We start from the raw sequence: 18,932 nt of genomic DNA, 5'->3' as shown, positions 1-18,932 counted from the left end.
CAACATTCCATAGCACAACTCACTACACAGCTAATGTTTTTCAGTTTATGAAGTATCACAGCAAATTTGCTGTGTAACCTAAAATTATCCATAACATAGCTCAGAGCTAACACTGCAGGATAATAAAATAATGTGCTTGTTTAAAGCCACAGTTAATAAGAGCTACTGAAATTGAATACCTCAGACCTGAAGAAAAATTAGAGAAGAACAGTAGATTGATGCATTAGCTCTTTCACATTGCAAAGTACAGATTCAAGTATATTTGGAATTATAAATAAAATGATTTTGGTGGTCTCAACCTAGATGCTATTAGACATTTTTCCACACCACCATATTTTGGTATACTTTGTAGTCTGAGACTTGATAGGGAAAATGCAGGGAACCCTATAATGGCATAGCAGTAGTGCAGCAGGTCAGATTTCAAAGTTGCAAGGCCAATCCATTCAATTCTCAATTTCCTTCACTATGGTACAATTTCCTTCTATATGCTTATGAGAAAACATCAAAATGCACATTTAATAATAATGACTGCTGTCACAGTGCTAGATTCTACAGAACACATTTAGGTTTCATCAGGAGAACGCCTGTTTCTCAAAACAAAACTGAGAGGGGACATGATAAGTTTTCAAGTAAATAAAAGGTTGTTATGGGGGGAGGGGAGGCAGAAAAATTGTTCTCACTAACCTCTGAGGATAGGACAAGAAGCTATGGGCTTAAATTGCAGCAAGGGAGGTTTAGGTTGGACATTAGGAAAAACTTCCTGTCAGGGTAGTTAAGCACAGGAATAAATCGCCTAGGGTGGTTGTGGAATCTCCATCATTGGGCATTTTTAAGAGCAGCTTAGACAAACACCTGTCAGGAATGGTCTAGATAATTAGTCCTGCCATGAGTGCAGGGAACTGGACTAGATGACCTCTCAGGGTCCCTTCCAGTCCTACAATTCTATAATAGGAACAGTAGTCCTGGGGAACACGAGGAAAAGGAAAACTGAAGAGAAAACCAGAACTATGAACATTTTGGCCTTGGCTACACTGGCGCTTTACAGCGCTGCAACTTTCTCGCTCAGGGGTGTGAAAAAAACCACACCCCTGAGCGCAGCAAGTTACAGCACTGCAAAGCGCCAGTGTAAACAGTGCCCCAGCACTGGAAGCGTGGCTCCCAGCGCTGCAAGCTAATCCCCATGGGGAGGTGGAGTACCTGCAGCGCTGGGAGACCTCTCTCCCAGTGCTGGCACTGCGACCACACTCGCACTTCAAAGCGCTGCTGCGGGAGCGGTCCCGCGGCAACGCTTTGGAGTTTTGAGTGTAGCCAAGCCCTTTGTTGCTAATGACAAGCATTCTTATACCAGCATACGACAGCTTAATATTAACAAGTTGCAGGATGAACTATTGTCGGTGAGAAAGGGGTGATGGGAGTGTTCGTAAAGCACAAGGGGCCGGCTTCCTGGAGACAAAATTTCAACCTCTTTCAGAAGATTGGAGCATTGCTAGTATTTTGCTCATTAAGGACTTGTCTACACGTACAGTGCTGCAGCCGCGCAGTTGTAGTACTTAGAGAAGATATGCCGATGAGAGCGGCTTCCGTTGGCCTAGGTACTCCACATCCCTGAGAGGCAGTAGCTATGTCGACGAGAGAAGCCTGTCCACACTCTAGTGTTGTAGTTACACCAATGTAAGTTGGACGTGTAGACCCAGCCTAAGTGTAGACAAGGCCCGGGTAACACTGCTATTTCAGTGTGCAATTACCCCAGTGGCAATAGGATATAATTTTAGTTGTGAAGAGATAATACCAAACTTTCTAAAAAACCATCTGTAGTAAAGATATAATAAAACACTCTTTCAATGAAAGACCTAATGTAAGTTTCTCAAGCATTAGTGTATGTAATGACAGAAAAACATTACCTACAGATTCACATTATGGTTAGATGTTAGGCTGCGCGTGTGTGTTCTCCCCGTGTGCTGTCCCAGCTCTGCGCAGACAGCCAGCATAGCAGACCTCAAGCAAAGCGCCCAAAGACCACAAGACCCATAAGGTACGAAGGCGCCAGGTTTATTGTTGACAAAGTACAGTACTCGCGCCTGGCAGACTCTACAAGGATGCTAAGACAGGTATGCCTGTGACAATCAACACAGCTCAGTGAATGGCCTGACCTTCCTTCCCCTCTCGACTGGACAAAGATACTCCCTCTGAGATACATCTTTATACCCTGATATAAACAAGTTAGTACTGCCCCTTTGACATAGTTAATCACTGCCCCCTGACGTGGCTAGTTATCACCTTGCATACGTTGGTTTGAATAAAACATCTCTATTACATACTGTCATCCTGGCCTTATCTTTTAGGCGGGTCAGTGTGTTCCTGTTACCCTTGAGGAATGTTTTTGTACCATCCTTGATATCGGGATGTGTTTGCGTGAGTACTCTGTGCTTAGCACTTCTTAGGAATGTGTCTTTCTGCAATATTAGCCCCATTCTTGCCAGATTATGTGAGCAGATCCTGCCTCATACTAGGCCTCTGACACAAGAGCTTACGTCTCAGGCTCTCTTCCTACTACACACATTACCTAATGTTCTAAAGCAGAGAAGGAAACAAGGAATAAAACAGCACATTAGGTCATGTGAATTTGTTACTAATGGTTTTCTGTCATTATGTGTATTTTTTAAATTACATTTAAATACAGTACAGTATATTCCTGTTCGTCCAAACTCTATTGTCTGAACCTCTCCGCATTATCCAATCTCGTGTATCTCATGGTGGGGGACAAGAAAGGGAATCAGATAATAGAGCAGAGACCACGGCCAGGACTATGGGGAAGAGGACATGTTCCTGGCTGCAGAGGAAGCCATCCTACTATGGAACGGCTCCTGTGACAGTACAGGGAACCCTCCACACCACCACTGTCATGAGAGTGAGTGAGCAGGGCCGTGACAGCAGAGCTGTAGAGGGCTACCTATCTAGGCAGGCACAAAGCGAAGAGAAGGCTGCAGCCCTGGTGGGGCAGAGCACAGACAGCCAGGACTGCAAGGAGGATGAGAATGAGTCCCCAGATGCAGCGAAGGCCACCCTGCTTCTGAATGACTCCTGCCCTCTTATTAGCCAAACTCAATGTTATTCAAATAAAATCTATGCCCCCCCTACCAATCAGATAATTGAGAGTATGCTATATATGGTAATGGTTGAGAAGCTCCTTAATCCCACGAGTATTCTCACTGAAGTCAAAGGGAGTACTCATAAGATTTCATTTTTTTCTTGCATAAATATGCGAGTACTCCCTCTGACTTCAATGAAAATTCTCATATGATTAAGGACTACTTCTATACAGGTTTGCAGGATCAGGCTTTCACAATGGAACATCTCCAGTGTAAATCCACAGAGAAAGCAGCACGGAGAAGAGAAAGATCAAGAACATGATGTTCACACGCACAGAGTGAAAAAACAAGCAGGTAAACACATTAAAGGACAATGTATGTATATTTTCAACAAATGCCCCCAAATCCTAACTCCACGCTATCAGTAAGATGTAGCACTGTGTATAGAAAATGTAAAAATAAGAGCAGAATCCTCTAAAATAGAGCTCTTTGAAAGAACTGGCCCATGATACCTTCATTTAAATATTCTCCACGTTCATTAATCAAACGATGCACCAACTTCAGTGGAGGTGGAAGGGGAGGTTAATTCTATCTCATATGACCTAATTTTGCTTTAATAAAAACAAAAAGCTTATCTACAGAACAAAAGATGCCTTGATTGTGAACCTATGCCAGCACACTCATGACGACAAGAATAACTGGAGAGCATTAAAATTTGCTTGCTGTTGAAGATTTTAGATTGCCTTTGCAAAAACAGTTTTAGAATTGAGTCATGTTCTTCAGGAAACATCCTCTGAACAGAGGTTTTAATGTAATAGTAGTTTTGGAGTCCAGTGATAAGGAGAAATACTGGCTGCAGCTAACCAAGGGTCAATGCTCTGAACCCACAGTGCTCCCAACTCCTTCTGACTTCAGTGGGTGTGCCCAGCACCTTTGAGGACTAGGTGCTAATGGGGATAAAGCAGTGCCAATCGCTCACAGAATATTTTCCACCCCCAGAGGGGAAACAGATCTGGGATATTGATGGCAAATTCCTGTCTTTAAAACCAAGCACAATTTGTAGATATTTCAAGTCATTTGTGGGATCATGCCAGTACAATCAGATAACTGAAAAGTGCTCATGATGTTTTGCATAGTCACATTTTCCAGGTTCCTTCTGAAGCTCACATTACCCTTAGGTATGAAGACGGGTTTATTAAATGAAGCAATCTATCCAGCAGGGCAGTGTGGGGAGGTAGGGAAAGGGACGAAGGTGGCTCACCTAACTCATTTTAACACACACTCTACTAAGCTGCTGCTTGTCATGCTCCCCACACTAAATGAACAGCAGTAAAAAGATACTTGTTCTGTTGCAGCCAAAAGGCAGGGCTTGCAAGAAACATTGAAAGTTTCAGAGAGGTCTTCTATTCTGGCAGTACGTTAAGATGAGTTGCCAAGGAAGCTTTAAAACATGGGACTATGCTCTTTTTGCTTCTTTAGGATGTGAAAAGCTGGAACAATTTTTTTTTTTTTAAGTTGTTTCTTTGCTTGTTTTTTACATTAAAAGTACCGGGACTACTGACTCTGATCTTCCATGGTTGTGCTAGGTCTGTTGGAGGACTCTGGGGTATACTGGGAGCACTCTTACACATTAACTGAATCATTATGGTGTTAAGTCTTTAACAAATGTATCCTTTCATCCATGTACTTATTAGGAGATAGAACTAAACGAAAGTCATAACAAACCCACAAAGTTCTGAACAGTTCAATTAGAAATCCCTTTACCTCTCAATTGCTCAGACTGATATTCTATTATTTCACTACAGTAACTCCACACTTAACGTCCCCACCATTAATGCTGTTTCGTTATTAGGTCGCTGACCTATTACAGAACACACTCCTTTAAAGTCCTGCAATGTTCCCTTATAACGTTGTTTTGCTCCATCTGCTCCACTGGCCCAGGGCTCCTGCTGGGGAGCGGGCAAGCCTGCACTCTGCACCCTGATCCTGCTCTCCAGCTGGAATGCAGGGCGGGCGGAGCAGGGCAAGCCCCTGTGTCCCCACCCCACCCCCCAGCAAGAGTGCCAGGTAGGCAGAATGGGGCAAGCCCCCATGCTCCCACACTGCTCCCTGGCTAGAACGCCTGGCAGGCCGAGCAGGGCAAGCACCCATGCCCTGCTACGCCCCTGCCTCAACCAAGCTTCACAATCATCAGTGAGTACAGTATTAAATTGTTTAAAATTAATTTAAAAACTTATACTGAATATGTATATAACATCTTTTGTCAGGCGAAAAGGATTTCCCTGGAACCTACTGCCCCTTTCCCTCCCCCCATTTACATTAATTCTTATGGGGAAATTGGATTTGCTTAACATCATTTTGCTTGAAGTTGCATTTTCTAAGAACATAACTAGGACGTTAAGTGAGGAGTTACTGTATTTCTTCACAGCATTCCACAGTAGACAGGCCCTGACTTGCCAATATAAAAAATAAACATAAAAACCAAACAAACAACACCCCCCCCCTCACCTTTCACACAAAATTGTCAAATAAACTCAAAACTTCCAGGTCTCCTTTAAACATCCTCATGAACAAACAAACAAATATAACAAGTCAAAACAAGGGGAAAAAAAAAAGATTTAATCACCCACTAATGAAAACTAAGTAATGTAGGGCCTGCTTCTACTTTGCTTGAGTTAATGGACTTCACCCAATGATTTCATTTTTCACTCTTCTATTTCATGGTCCCAATCCTACAACTGGCTGCATGCCACAGGACTAAGTCTCAAATCTTACGCTAAGGCGCCAATCCTGCAAACTGTTCCATTTTGGTGGTTATGGCACTGGCATGGATCCCAACTGATGTCAATGGGGATCTCTGCAGGTGCAAAGGTCCACCTGCATGGAACATCTTGCAGGATCAGGGCCTATATTAACATGCCACGCTAACACGACTACAGTTATCTCTAACTCACTTTTAGATTTATGCTACCCCATGTTAAATTTAAAAAAATATATCAAACACAAAGGGCAAAATGGGCTTTTATAAATTGTCCAATTTTAAATTTAAAATCCACAAGTTTCTTAGTTATATCAGATTCAATGCTCAGGATTTTTCTCCCGAGTTTAATTTTGGTTCTAATGTGTTTCCTCCTATATTTGTTGCCCTATGTAATAAAAATGAAATGTCAAAGCTTTTGTTTTCTCCTTTTAAAACATGACTTTACTGTGTTACAATGCATATACAGTACATATTGCTATTATGACTAAAGAGTTCAGAAAAGAAAATGGCTGAATTCTGCCTTATCGTTTCCTAATGCTTAAATAAAAAAGCTGATTCATTGCTTGTAGAAGATAGAAGACTAAGAGTTTTAAAGTCCACCCCATTTATTCACAAAGGCCTGATCCTGCCAAGTGACACACCTGCACAGAAGACCAATGATTTCAGTGAGATTGAGCACAGGTTTTAGGGATCCTGCAGGATCTGAGCCATATAAACACAGCAACAGTATAAGCTTCCCTACATTGTCCTGCCAATGTACTCCAGACTGTGATCTGAAGACCTTTCCAAGGGCAAGAGGACAGTTAAATCTTCCAAGTGAATAAAGCCCCAGAATTATACGCTGAGACTGCCAATAAAAAGGTGTCAATTGCAATGGTAATTTTCCAATATGCACAATTTTCACTCAGAACGTTACTAAAACCAGCAGCTAATCATACAGAGGAAATATCAGATGGCAACTTTTTTTTTTTTTCGCTATTCTAGCTTGGATTCAAGACAGTGTCTTAGAGGTGACAGGATCTCTGTTCTATATGAGATTCTTGTTTTAGTTTTTTGGACAGGGTTGGGAAGATGGAGGGGTGCAAGTGAATAAGTCCCCTTCATCCTCTCCCCAGTACTCTTGCAGATTTTACAAGGTGGTTGGAAATTCAAATATCTACCTCTAATTCAGCTTTTCCTTTACCTTATTACCTCCCCACCACGGTCACTCGCCACTGTCCACATATAATCCATTCTCCCCGCGTCCGCTACACTCACAAAGTCTTCCCCAACACCATTTTGGTTGGAGGTGGGGTTCTCTTTCCATATCTTGGACTCTACAGGGGAGTGCTGAACCCCACGAAAAAGATATACAGGATTTAGGTTTCCACAGAAGTTCCTCTCCATAAAATAACTGTTATTGCCACTTATCATATGACTTATGAACTGTAATGGTATAAGATGGTAAACATACAGGAAAATATCACATGGATGGTTGTTCTCAATAGTGCTCAGTTTCCTCTTCTGCAAATATTATGGAAGATTTAAGTTTAATTTCCAGTTTTGTTATACATTACTTACATGACATCACTTACTCTCTCTGCCTCAGTTCCCACCTGTAAAATGGGAATAACAACACTCCTTTTCTTCCATCCTGGTCTATTTAAATTGCAAGCTCTTTGGGGCAGGGACTGTCTCTTACTATGTGCTGGCACTACAGGTATACACAGTTGGCTAAACAAACAGAATTAGGGTTTTACCTTTGCTTGGTAAAAGGGCTGGAGTAACATAAAGCCTCTGAAAGCCCAGAAGCTGGCTGGTAGTGAACTCCTCCCTGCACAGGACCAGCAAAAGACAGCCATAGAGCTGTCTCCCAAAGATCCCCTTCTAAATTTTGGCGTAGGGGGAGTACCTGGGTGAGGTAATGATAGCAGCATGTAATACTGCAGAGATTCTAAGCAGTGCTGGGGCCCATAGGCTGCCAAGTAAGGCTGCCAGGGCTGTCTAAATTATGCCAGAGTCTGTGGAGCAGCCAGAATTGGAAAGGTGCAAAGGTATCTTAAAACCAACATATCCCTGCAGGATGGGGCACAGGTCACTTGCTGGAGGATTCTCTGCAGCTTGAGGTCTTCAAATCACAATTTGAGGACTTCAGTAACTCAGACGTAGGTTAGGGGTTTGTTATAGAAGTGGATGGGTGAGATGCTGTGGCCTGCATAGTGCAGGAGGTCAGACTAGATGATCATAATGGTCCCTTCTGACCTTAAAGTCTATGAGTCTATATGCCTCCCCGGCGCAGTGGATTCTTCATTGTGCTTATCTCATCATATTTAAAGAACAGTGGATGTGGGGGAGGATGGCTTGTATTCTCTTCCACACTTGGTTGTCATTATAACATCTTGCCTCTCGCAGTCATTATAAGTTGACTCTGATACAGTGTACAAACCCCATACTGAGCCCTGTGGGGTTAAAGGACAATACTGGGCCCAGGTATCCTCACCTCTCCCGATCTGCAGAGCATCCTCCAACTGCAGAGGAGGCTTAAAAGGGAGCAACTTAGCTCAGAAGGGGGAGGTGGGGAGGGAGACAAACTTGCCTTGAGGGCTCCTGGACAAGGGTGCTGACGAAGCCTCCCTATGGGGAAGAGGGCTGCACGCTGTGCCCAGTTGGGGCTGAAGGTTTAGCTGTCTTTTCTACTGATATCTTAGGTTGTACTTGGAGCTGTAAGGAGAGATGGAGGGACCCAGGAAGGGTAACTTCTAAGAGACTCCAAGATGCCAGACCCTAACTGACTCTTATAGGCCCTGGGTCAGAGTCCGATGGAGTGGGAAGGCCCAGGCTGCCCTACCAACTTCTTCTGCTGCAGATGGGGCATAAGCCTCATGGTAAGGAGAGGGCAAGATGATGCTAAGCCCACACATGGGTGAGGAACTGGACTGAAAAGCTGTCCGGGGTGGGGTGACACTGGATGCACTACCATCTGACCCTCAGAGGACGCTATTATACCGACCAATACTTGGCACTGTATTGTGTGCCGTGTCTCCTCTGTACCTCCATTTACACAAAGGTTGAAAAACTTACCATAAAGCACACAAGTAACAGTCTCTTTAAAAAAAAAACAAAAAACACATCTTAGCAAGTCATAAGAAAAATATTATACAGACCTTGCCGTAAGGCGTATCCACATATTTTTCTGTTCTTCCTTCCAAGATGTCAGGATCGTCCAGACCAGTTCCACCAATAATTCCAATCTTACAAAGACACAAAAATAAGTATTAGAGCTCCAGAGATTACACTGCATTTTAAATCTGACAGTGACACTAACCCTGGATTTCTAGCCAGCTACACAATTTATTTTCTGATTCATCTTTGCTTGAGATGGGCCCAGAACCATGGATCCAAAAAGCACCAATCATTATAGCTACAGCTCAAGTTTCTCATGAAGACTTGCAAACATAGCTGTATCATGTCACTTTAGACCATATTTCATTTAATCTTCCCAAGTACAAAGGCTTGACTACCACTCCCCAGTTCAGATAGACACCAAATTTAGAAGTTATCAAACAGCACAAAGAAAGAGTCGCTGATTAATCATTTATCCCCACTGCGAAAGTAAATATTGGTGTTAACTGGCAAACTTGATAACTGATGCCCAAGAGATCAGCACAACCTATGCTGTAATCAAGGCTGTACCACAGATATTATTCAGATGAAATTGTGGTACACGTTTTCTGCAATGGGAAGAACAAGGACAAAGACTCAGTACCTCTGGTCACCGGGGACATAATGATCCCCAGAAATGCAACACCTGAACAGTCTTATTGATATCATTAACCCTGACTGCCGTTAAGATATGGCTCATAAGCTTCTTCCTCTCTCAATAGCAGTTGCTTCTAGATGCATGGGGAAGAGACAAAAAGGAAAGCGTGTTGGCAACTAGTTAGATTTGCCTGACATGAAGCTAGTAGCTGAGAAGCTACTAATTTTCAGGCCATGTAGTGTCCTTGAAAAAACATACTACATAGCTGACTAAAGCCCCGGTTTGGCAAAGCACTCAGTTATCCAAACCTGCACAGTGCCTCACATCATTTTATCTGAGGTTAAATTGAGTAAGACATTCACGCTGAGCACACAGACTTTTATCTGATGGAGGCTGTCAACCAAAGAAGCCTTCCTTGCTTGCCTTCAATATGCGTAGAAAAGATAGGCAGGATGGCAAGAGACCACCCTGGCTTAACCAGTAGAACTTCAATGACTTAAAAAATCAAAAAACAGTCCGACAAAAAAGTGAAAACTAGGTCATATTACAAAGGATGAATATAAACAAATAACACAAGTATGTAGGGACAAAATTAGAAAGGCCAAGGCACAAAACGAGATCAAACTAGCTAGAGACAAAGGGTAACAAGAAAACATTCTACAAACACATTAGAAGCAAGAGGAAGACCAATGACAGGCCTGTTACTCAATGAGAGAGGGAAAATAACAACAGAAAATGTGGAAATGGCAGAGGTGCTTAATGACATCTATGCCTCTGCACTAATTTGTGCTACTTTAAAGGTGATCCTCAGACGCAGGACTATTTCACCAACTCACACATAAAAAAGGAGACAGATCGAGACCATTAAATCCAGAGCTGGACAAAAAATGTCTGAAAAAATGTTATTCCATTGGAAAATGTCAATTGATCAAAATGCTCTACTGAGTGTTCATTTGGATAAAAATGTAATTTAAAAAAAAATCTGAAACCAATTTATTTATAATTTTTTATTCTTGTAAAATGGCTTAACAAAATAATTATATTACAAATGACCTATCAGAATACCAGAAATGAGAAAATCAAATACTAATTGCAAATGACCAATCACTATTTCATATACTTTTTAAATTCTTTAAATCCTAATCAGAAAATTAAAATATAAAATATTAAAATACATAAAAGCTGTAACTGAAACAAACATGACCTAAAACAAAATTTTCATTCCAATTCAGAATGAATTTTTTTCTGAAATGCTGGAATTTCCCACAGAATAGAAATTCTAGTTTTGATCAGCTCAGTTGCCCGAATGAATTATGCATCCTTCTAGATTTAAGGAGCTATAGTCCAACTAACCCATTGGACCTACACAGACACCCTATTTTACAAGTTACTCAACCTTGCTTACCCAGAAGAATGCTGGAAAGGGACCTGAGAACATTTCCACTATACACAGAACCCCTTCTGGGACTTTATAGTTGTGCCACTGGACCTACTTTTGGGTTCAGAGTATTCTTTTAAAACCTTGTAACCTTCAAAGAGTGGTGCTTAATAATACCTGAAACGTAACAACGTGGGTTAGCAAAACTTTGTATTTGTGTTATAAAAAGCTAATTCCTATATGTGAAGTTTGCTTTCCAACCAAGGCCCACAACAAACAGCAATTATCCTTACAGTAGTACCAGCTCCCCCTGCTGCTACCAAGCCAACTTAACACACATACAAAGAAACACCATTTCTGTTCTTGGCTCTACCACCAGCCTGAGAAGCCCCAGGCCTCTACACAGAGTGTCTGATAGGGGAACAGTATTCACAGTCAGCTTAGCAGCATCTTCTGTTAGTGAAAGTATAAAGAACGTGAATTCATATTCTGCTGGGGATACAGGTTTTTTTTTGTTTTGTTTTTTTAAAAAAAGCTTTGTTTTCTAGTGCAGTCTGCACAGAGTTAACGAGTTCCAGCACTGTACTAGCCACAAAGAGGGACTCTCCATTTAGTTTTAGCAAACGCTGACTTCTTCAATAAAGCGACATCCATAGGAATAAAGATTTTGTGCATATCCTCTTGCGTCAGTCACAAAAGCAAAACGGTTAAACTGTCAGTGCCACACATTCACAATGAATACTGAGGACAAACTGATTGACTACTGCATACTTCAATCCAACCAAGTTAGTAGTTTGAGCACCGGCCTGCTAAACCCAGGGTTGTGAGTTCAATCCTTGAGGGGGCCATTTGGGGAACTGGGGTAAAAATCTGGGGGATTTGTCCTGCTATGAGCAGGGGGTTGGACAAGATGACCCCCTGAGGTCCCTTCCAACCCTATGATTCTAAGTTGTGCAGTGTTCACAATAAAATTAATAATACAATGAGAAAGAAACATACACTTCCAAGTTATACCTTCTTTTGTGGAACCAGTTGTCTTTGTATCTTTTAGAGTCTGATCCAACTCCCACCTAAGTCAATGGGAGGTTTTCCACTGACTTCAATGTGAATTTGATTATGCTCTTCAGAACAGTGGCTGTTTTTAATTGTGTGGTCCCCAAGCACACTGTTGGCACTTAAAGAAATAATTTCACCCTCTGTTACACACAGCAAAAATATTGCTTTTTTCCAATTGGCAGTTACTGTTGCAATGTTTATCTCAGTTTTAAGCGGAAGAACTCAAATCATGTTGAGCTTTTAAAAATAAACAAAAAAACCCACATACACAACCCCCCCCCATTTTTGTCCCCAATACCTTGTCAGTAATAAAAGCATGTTATCTAAACTCTCAGAATGTTTTCTAGCTGTACAGCTAAGGATTTGTATCTCTTAACAAAATAATAATTAAAAAAAAGCACTAAGTGGAAATCCCAGTGACTTAAATCTAAATCAAAAATCTGTCTCTTGCTCTCAATTTCTACAGCCCTATGTTTATTAAAACCCTACAGATGCCATGTCATTATATTGCAATTAGCTCATCAGGCATCTCTTTTCAATAGCAAAGACTGCCGTCCTTGTTATGTGCCAAATACTTTTCCATGTGAAAGCCTGGTTCATGTCATCCTCTCTGCGGTAGTATTTAAACAGTTTTTTTTCCTTTGGCGCCACCTTGTGCTGTATGTCTGTTATTGCAGGCAAACAACTAAATCCTTAATATAACCCAAACAGGCAGACTAGGGAAGAAAAATAAACCACAATAATATTTGCTTATAATTTTTGTAATAAGAATGGAGATTTTTGCTTTAGTGTTATTCACAGATCATGAGTATTTGGACAAATGCTGGTTTGTTCATGAAAATACTCAAGAGTCCTGAATGCTATGATTATTTGCCTGAAAACTATACCTGAAGTATTAGAGGATATTTATTACTCAAGATTCTCCTGTTCCAAAGTTTCAGTCATTCTCATATGGAGTAGAAACAACATCAACAAGGCAATCAAAGGTAGGATTTGCAGGTCACATAGACATACCCACACTAGCATTAATCTAACTAGTACACTAAAAATAGCAGAGATGACACAGGCATGGACTTCTGCAGGGGTGCAGGAACAATTTGTATTGTGGGGGTGCTGAGACATATTGAACCCCACTGTAAATCCTGTATATAATGGAAACCACTTCAAGCAGGGTGGATAAAAATCAATGATATTTTTTATTTAAATTGGATTTTTTTGATAAAATGCTTTTTGAGGGAAAAAACCTATCTAAAGATAGTTTTAACTAAGATACATTATAGCTTAAAGGTATCTCATCATGGAATAGGGATTATAAATTCTAATTCTATTGTATGAGACAATATATTCATGTAACATTTAAGAAAAGTGTTGTAAATGAGTTCCAATAGTTAATGGATTGGGGATCCAATCTTATGGGGTTCCACAGGCTTCTGTATAGATTATTTAGGTTAATCTTTCTATCTCCACTATGAGACTCAGTGCTCAGTTTAGAAGATACCATCAGAGATGCTGTGTTTTGCAGTTCTCAAACTGCATTTGTGACTCCAGAGGTAACATGCTTGTTAACAGCAAAAATGTTTTTAAATAAATAAATAAATACTATATAGAGGTGAGAAATAACAGACCTCAACTCTACTGTCCCTCTGCAAATTTGTGAACACAGCGTCAATCCCTTACCTCTCTCTAAAAGTGCAAAGTTTCAAAAAGTTAAATGACTAGAAGATCGTTGGGGTGTACTGGATCTGGACAAGAAGAAGTCTGGAGATAAATGTGAGAAGTGAGGGATATATGCTTTTTTTGTTAAAATATTGTATGTTTTCTGTTGAAGAAAAAAATCCAGAATACGTTGTTGTTTTAGTTAAATAAAACAATTTAAATGTCTGTCTGGTGATGTTCTCCTCCTAATATAGCCTGGCAAGAAAATCCTCCAAATATTAATGATTAACCTCTTGAATTGGAGATAGTTCACCTCCCAGTGACATCATAAATATCTGCTTCAATTACCTTTGGTAAATGAAATAACCGAACAATCACTCATTTTCTGATATAGCTGTAAAACTAATCTAAAAAGTTTTCAAAATAAATCAGTTTAAAAATGTATAGTGTACATCTTCTAAAAATGAAACCTACATCTCTCTCCGAGTTGTGAAGAATATGTATTAAGGTTAAAACAACAAACAAGAATGCACTTTTATGTAGAAAACCATGATTAAATTGAGTCTTTCTGACTAGTGATTTAAATAATAATTTAAATCAATTTTATTTAAATCAAATCCACCCTGACTTCAAACCAGGATGTGCTGCACCACATCCCCCTTCATCACTAGTTTCAGCACCTATGGACTTCTGCACAGACGTGCAACGTGAAAACATACTCATGTCCCTGCATGGGTTTATAGAGCCTGCACTGAAGCCAGCACTGCTGCATCTTCAGTGTTATTTTTAGCTGTACTAGCTGTTATGCCTGGGAGAATTCTGCACCGCTGCAAAATGCAGAATTTGATGTTTCCCCTGCAGAACTGTGGCTGTAGAGCTGCTGGTGGCCATTAGGGGCATTGCAGCTTGCAAAGCACTAGCCCGGTGGGGATGGAGGCTCTGCATGGTCTTCAGCCTTGCTTGATCCTCATCCACCAGGGGACGGGAGAAGGTCTAGGAGTTCTGGCTCTGGCAAAGGGTGAGGAAGGGCACCGTGTCCCCCCAGGGGATAGTAAAGAAGCTCATGGGAGTACAGGTCCTGGGAAAGGGGGGTGCAGGTGTCTGGGCTGGGGGTGCCTCGTAGCTGAGCTCTGGGGGGAGTAGAATGCAGTTGTCGGTGGCTGGGCTCTGGGGAGAGGGAGGTGCAGGTCCCTCAGCTTTTGTGGTGCCCTGCAGCTGGGCTGGGGTGGGGGGAAGAGGTGTGGGCATCTGGGCTCTGGGGGTACCCTGCAGCTGAGCTCTGGGTGGAGAGAGTTCTGGAGCTGGAAGGTGCTCCATGGCTGGATTCTGGGGGGGAGGAGGTTCAGGTGTCTGGGCTCGGGGGGGGGGGGCCCACAGCCCCCTCCAGTATGCCCCCAATTGTGTTTCTTTAACTCTCTGCTCCTGGGGGAATCTTTTTTCATTGTTGTCTATATTGTTGACATACTTGCTGACAGGTATTTTGAAATAAGTTACCAAAATAATTGAAATTGGAGTGATTATACTGTGCTATTGACAAATAAAATATGCAGAAATTGGCAGAATTTCAAAATATTGTGGGCAGAATTTTTAAATTTCTTAGCATAGAATTTGCCCAGGAAGTATGCTCATGGTAGTATGTCTACACATGCTGCTATTGGACCTTTGACTGCAGCATAGACATATCCTTATGGGACCAACCACAAACTACAATCCTAACACAAGTTGGAAATTGTTCACATACTCTTCAGTGTTTGCTGAATTTTGTAACTCATACAAATCAGGATAGAAATTGTGAAATGTTTTTTATTATTCACTGAAATTCTAAAAAAACTGAATAAAGAGGGTTAATAATCAAGTTATTTTTAGTTGGGAACCACATATCTGCCAACATAACTGCAGCCCAAAATATAAGATTGAGGATAATTTCCACAGAATGTGCTTTTCAGCCTGAATTGTTCTATCCAGTAAAATGATAAACTTTTGTAATTAAAGAGAACAATGCAAACTGGAGATATGGCGTTCTTCACCATATCATCAGCTGGCTGATGAAACTGGATGATGTCTGTAGAACTTGGGCTACCTCCTCTACTACTACTTTTTTGTCTAGCCAGAATATCTCCCTGTAACCCCTCTCATTTAGCAATACGGGCTGGGCAGGATGATTGAGACTCCCTGGTTGAGAATCCACAATACAGACAAACTGTTCTTTTCCCTAACTGACCTTACTCTTATGCCTTCCCTCCTCCCAAAACAGAATCAATGTGACACCATTTTTTATTTTCTGCTTTAAAAATCACAGCAAAACTTAGTTCCACTAATAGAAAATAGATTCTATTTCTAAATTTCTAGTAACAAAAAAAATCACAGATGCAATGGGATTTGAACACACTCTCTTTGTAATATAAAGCTGACAATTTAAACTCATAGGTAGGTGTCAGAGGGGTGGCTTTGCTATGATGCTGTTTGAGGAGCTGGAGCTACCATCACAGCCCACAGAGAGCTGTCATCTCTGGGAATGCCACCAGTCCAGGGAAGGTCTTATGGCAGGCTGCAGGAATGAGGAGCAGGCTGTCATCATTACAGTAGTGGGCATTATTGGGGGAAAGGTATGCCCCTCAACCTATCCGTGGTGTTGGGGCAATATGAGAGAGGATAGGGATTTCGGGGATGGTTGCAGATGGAACAATGAGATTGGCAAATAGAAGGATAATCTAGTGCAATATGGGAGGGAATGAATCTTAAAGGCATGGGCCAGCACCCTTACCTACCCTTTGGCAACAACTGGAAGCCACTGCAGAGAGCTGGGGAGGAAAGGAAGAGTGCTTCACAGTGGGAAGGGGCAATGCAGAGTCAGAGTAAGTTTGCTGCAAAGAGAAGATACACTAACTAGGAGCTGGGGGAATCACCATCCCTCTTTCCTTGTGCCACAGCTGCGCTAACCACGCTTGGGGACAGGTTTCAGCCTCCCAGGCAGGCAGTTCTCTCTAAAAGAGCCAGCAAAGGCTCATTAAAGCAGCTGCATCTCTGAGATGAGGAATTGACAGTTAAAAGCCAGTTGTTTACCTGCAACCACTGTTTTTTGACAGGTGGGTACAGATATATATTCCACTCAGGTGTGCATGCACCCAAGGGGAATACACAGCTGTGACCACTTGAAGAAGAGACACCACATCAGCTCCAGCACTGGACTTCATGCTTCCCTTCCACAAGCCAGTCCGGCTGCTCTTCTTCCTCTTCCTGTTTCCTAGCCCCTGGGGTTGGTCAGATGAGGCTGGAGTTAGGAAAACAGCAGTTGGGCCTAGTGGAAACATGGAACCATAGAGTTTACTGCTGCAGCAAGTCCTGCTTTCCTAGACCTTTCTGTGGGTTGTCATGGACACAGCTGCTCAGATAGTACCTCAATGGACAGATATCCCCATGAGGGAGGCTAGGCCTACCCCGACCACGGAAAAGACAAATTAGCTTCCCTTTTCTCTCAAGTCAGGGAAAATTTCTTGTCTACACATTGACCTCAAAAACTGGAGGGAGCTTCTTCCAGTCCTTGTTTCCCAGGTCCAAAAAGCTTGTCCTACAGAGAGGTGCAAAGGGCTAGGTGTAACAGTTTTAACTATGGTGCCTCTGTCATTGGTACGTATTAGAGTGACACCATCGTACAGGCTATAGTACAAACATAAAACAGAAGGGAGCCCCTGCCCCCAAAGAGTTTACAATCTTAACGCCTAAATTAACGCTAAATCAGTATTAACAGAGTCACTTATCACAGGAGCTGGAGGAAAGTGGACCCTTGCAGTGGAGCTCCCAGGGAGGGGGCACAGAGCCTCAGGTGGATGAACGTGGCCTCTCCTAGCTCTTATTCCACAAGATCCATATGCAGGATCATTTACAATTTTCAGAAAGTGGGGTAAGTGAAGACAGGATTAGAACAGAATCCTGCAGGGCCCATAGCCTTAACTATAGCACTCCGTACTATACATGGAGTTGGGGAGGAAGCAAATCCCCAAAGCAGCAGGCAGTTAACAAATCAATACCTGCCAAACCTGCAGTAAACAAGACACTGATCCAGTTAATAATTATGCTTTTACCCACTGTTTGACCAGAGCCCAGAAATAGCTTTAGGCAGAGCACAGGATTCTTAGTGCCAGGACAGTGTCTAACTTTTCCCTTTAAAGGTTGGACTTTGACAGCCAGAGCTGTTGCGCTGTCAGGCTCAGCTGCTGCTGGTTATCTGGCTGAAGCAGCAGCACCCTGTGAGTCTTTATGGCAACTGTAAATGAAAGCAGCGCCCTGCCTCCTCTCCACACTCGAAAAGAAAACCCTACGAAGAGACTTTGATTAGACAAGAACACACGGTGGAAGCCTCAACATGTCCGCACTGCGCCCATTGGGGGGTGCCCTGTAACACGAGCAGCAGCGCCCTGCCAGGCGGGCGGGGGCGCCGTGCCCCCAGCAGAGAGGGCGCTGGGCTGAAGCGGGGGCAGAACGGTGGGCAGGGAAGGGCGCTGCTCCCCCCGAGCCCACGTGCCCCGCACCCCGGCGAGGCGGCGCAGGCAGGAGCCTGCCACATGCACCCAGCAGCAGAGGCGCCTCCCTCGGAGCCCACGTGTGCCAGCCTGACGAGCCCTCACCCCGCGGCGGCCGCCAGGGGGGCAGGAGCTCCCGGGGGGCAGAGGCTGAGCGAGGGGGGGGGGGGGTCTCCGCTCCGCTGGGGCCCCCGCTCCGCTGGGGCCCTGGCGGGAGCCCACAACGCTTCTTACCTTCACGGCCGGGGCGGACGCGGCTGCAGCCATGTTCGCGGGAGTAAAGACGAGGAGGCGGTTCCGGCTCGGCTCCGCCCTCCCAGCCTAGCGCGGCCGGGGCTGCAGTCGGCGGAACGAGCCCCGCCCCGTGCTGCGAGGAGGCAGCACCGCCCCTCAGTCTGCGCTAGCACGGAGCTAGCCGCTGTCTGGCGCAGGGTGCGGGGCTAGCCCGATGGGGTGGCTGCAGCCTGCGAGGAGTGGGCGCAAGGCCGTCACCCAGGCTACCAGCGCGCAGCCCTCAGGGCTTCCCACCCTGGCCACATGCTTCCCCCTGGGGCCAGGGGAGCCCGTCGGCTGCTCCCCAGTGGAGCGCTGTGAAAACCTGCCCCTGGCAATCTAGCTGCTTCGCCAGAGCCAGCAGAGGCAGGCTGGCCTCGGGCAGGGGCAGGCGTACAAAGCCCTAGCGTACAGAAGTGAGTCAGGCCTCCCCACAGTCAGGTTAGGTTACCCATTGACT

The 18,932-nt window shown here is 43.4% G+C and overlaps 1 protein-coding gene across 3 annotated transcripts in view; it reads right to left on the bottom strand.

Moving 5' to 3' along the window:
• Nucleotides 1–18,542, bottom strand: part of MTAP (methylthioadenosine phosphorylase) — a 61,604-nt gene extending 43,062 nt beyond the window's left edge. For 2 of the 3 annotated variants that reach the window (XM_032783237.2, XM_032783239.2), the window contains exons 1-2: nucleotides 18,434–18,542; nucleotides 8,994–9,080 (exon numbers count right to left, since the gene is read on the bottom strand). In XM_032783237.2, coding sequence (XP_032639128.1) covers nucleotides 8,994–9,080; nucleotides 18,434–18,466 — 120 coding nt within the window. In that variant the 5' untranslated portion in view covers nucleotides 18,467–18,542. Of the gene's footprint in view, nucleotides 1–8,993; nucleotides 9,081–10,994; nucleotides 11,064–18,433 lie in introns of those variants that run through there. The other variant, XM_032783238.2, reaches the window with a different exon arrangement.
• Between the last annotated feature and the right edge of the window lie 390 nt (nucleotides 18,543–18,932).

Source organism: Chelonoidis abingdonii, chromosome 6 (assembly GCF_003597395.2).
Source record: "Chelonoidis abingdonii isolate Lonesome George chromosome 6, CheloAbing_2.0, whole genome shotgun sequence".
Lineage (NCBI taxonomy): Eukaryota > Metazoa > Chordata > Testudines > Testudinidae > Chelonoidis > Chelonoidis abingdonii.
The sequence above is the reverse complement of the archived record's forward strand: the minus strand, read 5'-3'. Positions and strand labels throughout refer to the sequence as shown.